We start from the raw sequence: 10,000 nt of genomic DNA, 5'->3' as shown, positions 1-10,000 counted from the left end.
TCTGTCTGTCGATCTCTCTCTCACCCGCTCGGTCTCACCCTCCATCTCTCTCTCTCCCTCCTTCCTTCTCTCCTTCCCCTTCCTTTATTTCTTCCCTCTCGCACCCTCTCCCTTATTACCCATGTTCCCTCCCACCTTCCACCTTTCCTCCGGTCCTTCTTCCCCCTTTCCTCTCCGGTCCTTCTTCCCCCTTTCCTCTCTCCCTCCTTCCCCATTTCCTTCCTCCCCGCTCCTTCCCTCTTTCCTCCCTTCTTCCCTACCCTATCTCATTCCCTCTTTTCCTTCCTTCCTCCTTTTCCCCTTTACTCCCCTCCCACTCCGCTTCCCTCTATTTCGTTTCTCCCTCCTTCCCCCTATCCTCCCCGTCTTTCTCCCCCTTTCCTCCCTCCTCCCCTTCCCTCCCTCCCCCCTTCCCCCTTTCCTCCTCTCCCCTCCTTCCCCCTTTCCTCCCTCCCTCCTTCCCCTTTTCTTCCCTCCCTCCTTCCCCCTTTCTTCCCCTCCCTCCTTCCCCTTTCTCCCCCTCCCTTCCTCTCCGCGAAAGAAAGCACAAAAACACACATGAAGAGTCGGGATGCGATTACAATTAACTCCTTAATATTCTTGAGGAGGTCAAATTAAGGGTTATTAATTCAAATTACAGATTATTAATTCATATTACGGGGTCCGGAGAAAGGGGTCGAGAAGGGAGGAAGTAAGGCTGGGAGGAATAAAAGGGGGAAGAAGAAGAAAAGTGAAAGAATATGCATAGGGGAAGATGTTAAATTCTGGAGGTTCGATTCGGAATTCAGGGCTAGAGTTTGGATTCGAAAAGGTATAAATTCCGTCGGTCGAATTCTAGAGGATTGTTATAAAATATTATGGAATACAAATCTAGATTAAATGGAAAGAGGAGATAAATTTTAGAGGATTATTATAAAAAATTGCTTCATTTATCGGCGTTATCTCTTCCAAAGAAAGAAAGAACGAGAAAAATATATGTATGTATTTTTTCGCCAATTATATTTTTGTTGTTGCTAAGCTGAGATTTATTGCCATTGATGAAAACGTGATTGTTATTGTATCACCAAATATGAGGTTGGGCATCGACGTTGCAATTAGCGTTAAGTGCACTAATTTTCCCCCTCGTATCGTATCGCCGCCTGGGTAATGATAATCATTTAGATATCATATTACTTAGGCGCTGGGTGGGGTCTGGTTGGGGAGGGGTGGGAGGGGGGTAACGCGGGGAAGGGGGAGAAGGGAGAGGGTGGGCATGGTTGGGTGGGAATGGGGCCAGATGTGGGGGAGGGAGGAGGGCAGGGGGAGATGAGAAGGGTGGGAGGCATGGTTGGAGTGGGAGGGGATGGACAAGGTGAAAAGAGGAAGCCCAGCAGGGGGTGGGGGGGCATTGTTGGGTGGGAATGGGGCCAAGATGGTGTGGGAAAGGGGATGAGGGGAGGGGGACAAAGCAGGATGGGGTGAGGGATGAGGATAAGGGATAGGATAGGGGTGAAGGCGGGATAAGGATGGAGGGGCAGGACGTGATGGAAGGGGGGGGGTAGTAGGCGGAATGGAAGGGAGTGGTGTAGGGCCGGTGTGTGAAGAGGAGGGGTTAGTCATGGCGAAAAGGCTAGGAACTAGAACAGAAGAGAAAGTGGAACAAAGCAGAAAAGAAGGAGGGGGGGGTGATAAGAAGGGGATATGATACCGGGGGTGTAGGCGGTATGGGTGGAGGAGGGGGCAAAACGGGATGGCGTGCGGGGGAGGTAAGAGAGGGCCAGAACGGGATGGCGGGGTGGTTGGAGGGGGGGGGGGGATAAGAGAAAGAGATTTTTCCTCCGTTTTCTTTCAAGTCACAAGCTCGCCGGAATGATCAGGCAGCCAAACGGGGCGGCAAAATTTAATGAGGCCGATATTGAGGTTTTGAGTCTTTTTTGGTGTGTGGGTTGGCTGTGCGTGTGCGTCTGTTGCATGGGTTGGCTGTGCGTGCGTGTCTGTTGCATGGGTTGGCTGTGTGTGCGTGTCTGTTGCATGGGTTGGCTGTGCGTGCGTGTCTGTTGCATGGGTTGGCTGTGCGTGCGTGTCTGTTGCATGGGTTGGCTGTGTGTGCGTGTCTGTTGCATGGGTTGGCTGTGCGTGCGTGTCTGTTGCATGGGATTGGCTGTGCAAGTGGCGTGTCTGTTGCATGGGTTGGCTGTGCGTGCGTGTCTGTTGCATGGGTTGGCTGTGCGTGCGTGTCTGTTGCATGGGTTGGCTGTGCGTGCGTGTCTGTTGCATGGGTTGGCTGTGCGTGCGTGTCTGTTGCATGGGTTGGCTGTGCGTGCGTGTCTGTTGCATGGGTTGGCTGTGCGTGCGTGTCTGTTGCATGGGTTGGCTGTGCGTGCGTGTCTGTTGCATGGGTTGGCTGTGCGTGCGTGTCTGTTGCATGGGTTGGCTGTGCGTGCGTGTCTGTTGCATGGGTTGGCTGTGCGTGCGTGTCTGTTGCATGGGTTGGCTGTGCGTGCGTGTCTGTTGCATGGGTTGGCTGTGCGTGCGTGTCTGTTGCATGGGTTGGCTGTGCGTGCGTGTCTGTTGCATGGGTTGGCTGTGCGTGCGTGTCTGTTGCATGGGTTGGCTGTGCGTGCGTGTCTGTTGCATGGGTTGGCTGTGCGTGCGTGTCTGTTGCATGGGTTGGCTGTGCGTGCGTGTCTATTGCATGGGTTGGCTGTGCGTGCGTGTCTGTTGCGTGGCTTGGCTGTGCGTGTGTGTCTGTGGCGTGGCTTGGTTGTGCGTGTGTCTGTGTCGCGTGGCTTGGCTGTGCGGCTATGTTTGTCTGTGTGCTTGCGTGCGTGCGTGGGAATCGGCGTGTATGGAAGAGAAAAGGGGGTGGTGTGTATTGGCATTCCGTGTGTGTGGCTGTTTGCTTGGGTGTGGATGTGGGTTCGTATTTGTGGGCTGGTCTGTTTTTTTTACGTGTATGTGTTTGTCTTAATTTGTGAAATAAAGATGAGTATTGCGTAATGGAAAGAGGATAATGATGAGAATAAGTAATTAGTGTAAATGGTTTTAAAATGTGTCATTTGTATGTATTCGTGTAAGGGATAAAGCTAAGTAATTTGTGCCTAAAACAAACAATTCGGAAGTATTCTTGAAAATAATTCAGATATGCCATTTGTAGGTATTCGTGTAAATTATTTAAAAATATGCCATGTGTAAGTATTCATGTAAATATGCAATTTGTAAGTATTCGTGAAAATAATTCAAAGATATGCCATTTGTAAGTATTCGTGTAAATGATTAAACAATATGCCATTTGTAAGTATTCGTGTAAATGATTTAGAGACATGCCATTTGTAAGTATTCGTGTAAATGATTTTAACATGTGCCATTTGTAAGTATTCGTGTAAATTACTAAAATATGTCATTTGTAAGTATTCGTGTAAATGACAAAAAAATGTGCCATTTTTAAGTATTCGTGTAAATGATGAAAAATATGCCATTTGTAAATATTCGTGTAAATGATTTAAAATATGTAAATTATAAGTATTCGTGTAAATGATTTAGATATATGCCATTTGTAAGTATTTGTGTAAAGGATTTAAAAATATGCCATTTGTAAGTATTCGTGTAACCAATAGAAATAACAACTAAGAAGTATTCTGACATGAGATTTCTTCCTTCTGACGCATCCTCTCTCCCCGCAGGATTCTTGGAGTCTATAGAGGTCCAGCCCGACCCCACAGAATCTCCCTCCACAGGTAAGTCGTAATAGCTTCGCAATTAATCTTGATTGCAGGTAGCAGGCATTTACGAGCTCTTTGTTGCTCGTTAACAACTTTGTTAGTGACTTTTTAATAATCTTGCCCCCCCCCCCTTCCCCCTGTATGGGCTTGTTTGCAGACGAGAGCTGTTGGTGAAAGTTTAACAGCTCATGATGAGAATTCTGATAGCAGGGTAAAATATGGTATTACGAGCTTGAAGTGGCAGGGAAGGGGTCATGTACAAATGTATATTTATGTAGAGATAAAAGTATTAACGTGATATAAAAATTTATATTTTTTCCTGCTTGCCTGCTTGCCTGCTTGCCTGTTTAGCTGCCTTTCTCTCTCTCTCTTTCTCTCTTTCTCTTTCTCTTTCTCTTTCTCTCTTTCTCTCTTTCTCTCTTTCTCTCTTTCTCTCTTTCTCTCTTTCTCCCTTTCTCCCTTTCTCCCTTTCTCCCTTTCTCCCTTTCTGTAAAAATAGCCCCTTTAAAAACTCCCTTTCTCCCTTTCTCCCTTTCTCTCCTTTCTCTCTCCTCTCTCTCTCTCTCTCTCTCTCTCTCTCTCTCTCTCTCTCTCTCTCTCTCTCTCTCTCTCTCTCTCTCTCTCTCTCTCTTTCTCTCTCTCTTTCTCTCTGTCTCTCTCAAGCTGGTCATGTTTTGGTTAATAAGTTTCCGGTTTGGAACGATATTTGATGAATTGGAATTGGGGAAATCGCGGGAACTGCCAATAATAATCATCTCAGGGACGGAGGAAGTCATGCAAAGGTAACTCCGGTGAAATTAAAGAAGAGAATGGAGAAATATACCTCAAGTTCCAAAAACTTTTTTTTTTTTTTAAATCTGAGACGTCTTCCTTTTGACAAAATCCTTGATACAATCCCAGCGGGCGACTCGAGACTTTATGGCGGAGATCTTTTGTATGTCAGAGGAAAAGGATTTCGGTCATTCCTCTGCCAGAGATTCATAGGAGAGGCATGCGAGGGAATAGGACCCTTAGGAGACTTGCGGTCCTACGAGGGGGGGGGGAATTATGGGGGGAGGATTGGGGGTATGGGGGAAGGTGAGGGGCAGAATTTATGGGGAGGAATGGGGAGGATGGTATGGGGTGGAGAGCGGGGGAGGATTCTGGGGGTATGGAGGGGAGAGCGGGGGAGGATTGGGGTATGGGGGAGAGGGTGGGAGGATTGGGGTGATATGGTGGGAGAGGGGGAGGATTGGGATATGGGGAAGAGGGGGGGAGGATTGGGGTATGGGGAGAGAGGGGGGGAGTGATTGGGGTATGGGGGAGAGGTGGGAGGATTGAAGGGTATGGGGAAGAGGGGGGGGAGGATTGGGGTATGGGGGAGAGAGGGGGGGGGAGGATTGGGGAGTGTTATGGGGGAGAGAGGGGGAGGATTGGGGTATGGGGGAGAGGGGGGAGGATTGGGGAGTATGGGGAGAGAGGGGGGAGGAATGGTGGGTATGGTGGGAGAGCGGGGGAGGGATTGGGGGTATGGGGGAGGCAGCGGGAGGAGGATTGAGGGGTATGGGGGAGAGGGGGGAGGATTGGGGTATAGGGGGAGAGGGGGGAGGATTGGGGTATGGGGAGGAAGAGGGGGGGAGGATTGTGGGTATGGGGAGAGGGAGGGGAGGATGGGGGTATGGGGGAGAGGCGGGGGGAGGATTGGGGTATGGGGGGAGAGGCGCAGGCAGGGGAGGATTGTAAGGGTATGGGGGAGAGGGGGGAGGATTGGGGTATGGTGGGGTGAGGGGGGCCAGCATTAAAGGGGGATGGGGAGAGAGGGGAGGGGATTGAGATGAGTGGGGAGAGGGGAGGGTCAGGGGGGAAAGGGGGAGAAGGGGGTGAGGATTGGGGTATGGGGGAGAAGGGGAGGATTGGGGTATGGGGTGGGAGAAGGGGGTGAGGATTGGGGTATGGGGGAGAAGGGGAGGATTGGGGTATGGAGGAGAAGGGGGGGAGGATTGGAGTATGGGGGGAGAGGGGCGGACGACGGGCGATAGATGGATTGCGGGTGAGCAGTCCCCTTCGGAGGAGTGGGCGTGGGCGAGGTCTGTTTAACTTGGGTGTGAGCCCGATTGCAGTGTGTGGCGGTTTGCATCGAGATAAATCCAGATGCGCAAATATTATCAAAGCAATCTGCAGTGCGCCAGTCCGGTTAGATCTAGGAGGTAGGCGCGCGACTCTTAGAAATTAAGTCTATCAGGGATTACATCAGGAACCGACAGTAAAAGAGTAAATAAAAACAAAAAAGAAATACGGTACTTTTAACCTCCCTAGATCCAGATGGTAGGCGCGCGACTCTTGGTAAAAAGTCTATCATGGATTACGTCAGGAACCGATAACAAGAGAGTAAATAATGATAAAAAAAGATACGGCACTCTTAACGTCACTCGATAACGAACGTCGACCAAAGCAAAGAGTGATTAACACGAGGATAGAGGATAGAATCTCTAGACTTCAGAAGGAGATAGAGAAAGGGGAAAAGAAAGTGAAGATCAGACACGAGGATAGAGGATAGAATCTCCAGACTTCAGAAGGAGATAGAGAAAGGTGAAAAGAAAGTAAGGATCAAACACGAGGGTAGAGGATAGAATCTCTAGGAGAAGTGAGGACCCTGGCATACGCAACTGATTTACTTTCCAGGCCGGGATGTGGGGAGACGGCACGTGGTGGGAACGCCCTCCTCACGACTCGAAAGTGGGGCGGAAGATTGGTGGGGAAGGTCGTGGTAAGGAGGGAGGGGGGAAAGGGGATGCGCGTGATGGGGGGAGCCTCTTGACTCGGAAGTGTAACGGGGACAAGAATGCGGTTTGAATGGGTAAGGGGGAGGAGGGAGGGAGGGGGAAGGACTGGACACTGGCAGAGACGGGTTGGGGAAGGTCATGCGTGTGATTGGGGAGACGGAGGGGGAGGGGAAGAAAAGGACTCGACAGTGTGGCAGCGACGGGTTGGGGAAGGTCGTGATTGGGGGCGAGGTGGGGGTGGGGGGTTACTCGAGAGTGTGGCAGAGGCGGGTTGGGGAAGGTCGTGATAAGGGGGGGGGAGGGGGTCCTGAACGTGATGTGGCTTCTCATGACTCGAAGGTGTGGCGGAAGGGGATGAGGGCCCGTGGTAGGCAACAGGGCGGAAAGCGGCTTATAAGTTACTGTGAAAAGGAGGATGAGCAAATATGGGTCTCTCATTAGGGACGAAGAAAGGATGAGGCTGAGCAGTTATGGGCCTCTTACTGGGGATTAAAGAAAGATAGGACGGTGCAGCTCACGGGGTGGGGGTGGGGGATGGATTTCAGATGAGGATAGAGGGATAGAGTGTCTCAAGACTGGGGGGTAAGGAGGTACGTGAAGGGAAAAAAATGAGAATAGACGGTAGGATAGAAGGGAAATTCACTGGTGAGAAGGAATATGGGGTTCCTCAAATTAAAAATATAGGGATTAGGACGAGGATAGGGGTGGGAGAGCCTCTATACAGGTGAGGATCAAACACGAGGATAGAAGATACAGTGTCTAGGAGACAGTGACAAGTGAAGAGGATCAAGGCGAGGATAGAGGATAGAATCTCTAGACGACAGAGGGAAATAGAGAAAGGTGAAAAGAAAGTGAGGATCAAGCACGAGGATAGAGGATAGAATCTCTAGGAGGAAGTGAAATGTGAAAAGAAGGATGAGGATCAAGACGAGAATAGAGAATAGAATTCCCAAACTCCAGAAAGAGATAGAGAAAGATGAAAAGAAGGATGAGGATCGTGCAAGGGAAGTCTAGACATGCGAAAAGGAACCGGGAGGGCGCGGTCCTTCGGGAACGGCTCGGAGGCGGAGGAGAGGCAGCGGGCGGGCGGGACGAAGGCGCGGGGGAGCCGAGGGTCACGCGTGGACAGGCCCGCTGATTGAATTAACCTCAAACACACACGCGGGTTTGTTGCAAGGATGGGCACGGAGGGAGGCGGGGGAGGGAGGAGCGCGTTTTTACCTTCATGTGAATTTGGATTTTAACTTTGTTCGCAATCGCGGGCACGCACGCACGCGTACACACACGCGTACACACACGCGCTCATACACGCGCTCATACACACATACACGCATGCACACGTACACGCACAAACACGGACACACATACACATGCACACATACACATGCGCGCGCGCGCACACACACACACACACACACACACACACACACACACACACACACACACACACACACACACACACACACACACACACACACACACACACACACATGTACACACACATGTACACACACATGTACACGTACAAACACACGTACACATACGTACACACAAATATATCTATACAGGTATGTATTTATGTATGCATATGTGCGTATATATATATGTATATATATGTATATATATATATATATATATATATATATATATATATATATATATATATATATATGTATGCGTGTATGTGTATGTATGCGTGTATATGTATTCCTTTCTTCCTTCATATAATGTAACCCTTTTTTATACTGCTGCGTTATGTTGTGGAAGTGAAAGGGCCGTGCAGAGGGGAAGGCAGCGAGGACGGAGGAAAGATTGGAAACAAGGCAGGGGAGAGGGGCAAGTAGGGAGAGGGAGAGGGAGAGGGGGACTAGTAGTCGGCGGCGATGGTGATGATGACGATGATAAAGGGCGCAAAGAATAGGTACGAAGGGAAGGGAGGGCATAGGGGAGGGAGGGAGGGAGGAAGAGAGCGCTCCGGGGCAAGGTTTTCCACTCTTCATAGGGAGGGGAGAGAGAGAGAGATTGCCTCGGGGGCTGGGGGGGGGGGTTGGTGCGGGGGTGGGGGGGGTTGCGTACATTGTTCCCTATCGTGCATTATTGTCTACGGCGGGGGAGGGGCTTAGAGGGAGGGGGGGGTAAAAAAGAGGTAGAGGGTGGACAAGGTACTGGAGGTGGAGGTGAAGGAGGAGGTGGTGGAAGTAGAGGTGGAGGTTGAGATACTGGTGGTGTGGAAAAAAGAAAAGAGAAGGAAGTAGAAGAGGTGGAGGAGAGGAAGAGGAGATTTGGGAAAGGTAGGATAATTGGGGGAAGGGGGAGAACAAAAGGCTGTTGAGGAAGTAGAAGGAAGTAAAGAAGTAAAGATGGAAGGCAGAGGGAGGAAGAGACGAAGATAGCTACAGACGGAAAGCCGCGCATAGAACCGAGACAGACAGGCAGACAGACAGACAGACAGGGGATGAGAAAAGAGAGCTCGCCTCAGAGATCGGGGAAGCGAGCTGGTTAAATTGAAGGAAGACCCACCGAGAATGCGATCGGGAGCGAGGACAGAAAGGCAATAGAAGGGCGTCCCGAGCGGAGTCTCCCCCGGAAGGAAGGGGATCCGGGGGGGGGGGCCCTTCTTTGTGTCCCGCCGAAGAATGCTCTTAATTGGACAGTTTTACTCGCATGGGCATGGGTGTCGCGGCGGGGCTTTGGGCACTTCCGGGGCGTTTAGGCTGAGGTTTATGGACGAGGAGCCCGGGCTTGGGTATCCCTTGGGGGTGGGGGTGGGTGGGGGGTGGGGCGACAATTCTGGGTATGGCCGTATGCGCATTTCATAAACCACATGCAGTGGAGGAATATATGTTTATATTTGATTGATATACATACTTATTTGTGTGCATTATATATATGGCGCATGCATGCTTGTCTGTATAATATATGCAACCGTATGTACACTCATACTTTTTTACGTTGGAGTCGGTGATAATGTAGTTTCTCGATTAAGATATATCATCCACTGGCATTATATCTCTTAGACATGCAACCAATATTTCATACGGAAAAATAGTGATTCAGAAGTTACATCGGCGAAACGGGGTAAAGCATATTATTGCAGGAGAAAAAGATGCAACTCTATGTGAACCGCTTACCAGAAGAGTTTTCAATATTGCTGACGCTGGCTTCGTCAGCAGAGAAGGTGCTGGAACCCAAAACATTCACCCTCAAAGCATGACCATACAATTAATGTGAAATTTATAAATGGACGTATCTATGTATATGTGTATGTATGTATATATATATATATATATATATATATATATATATATATATATATATATATGTATGTATAATATATATATATATATATATATATATATATATATATATATATATATATATATATATGTATGTATAATATATATATATATATATATATATATATATATATATATATATATATATATATATATATATGTATACACATATACACATATACATATATCTATATAGACATGCATATCAGCATAACACATACATACAGATTGAATGACTGAG

The 10,000-nt window shown here is 48.9% G+C and overlaps 1 protein-coding gene across 5 annotated transcripts in view; it reads left to right on the top strand.

Moving 5' to 3' along the window:
- The window catches only part of LOC138859384 (tyrosine-protein kinase transmembrane receptor Ror2-like), a 326,276-nt gene that overhangs the window by 87,350 nt on the left and 228,926 nt on the right, over positions 1–10,000 (top strand). For all 5 annotated transcript variants that reach the window (XM_070114261.1, XM_070114260.1, XM_070114259.1 and 2 more), the window contains one exon: positions 3,663–3,716. In XM_070114261.1, the coding sequence (XP_069970362.1) occupies positions 3,663–3,716 (54 nt within the window). The remainder of the gene's footprint in view (positions 1–3,662; positions 3,717–10,000) is intronic.

The sequence above is a fragment of the Penaeus vannamei genome, chromosome 35, assembly GCF_042767895.1.
Source record: "Penaeus vannamei isolate JL-2024 chromosome 35, ASM4276789v1, whole genome shotgun sequence".
NCBI classification, from domain to species: domain Eukaryota; kingdom Metazoa; phylum Arthropoda; class Malacostraca; order Decapoda; family Penaeidae; genus Penaeus; species Penaeus vannamei.
This window is presented reverse-complemented; position numbering and strand designations above follow the sequence as displayed.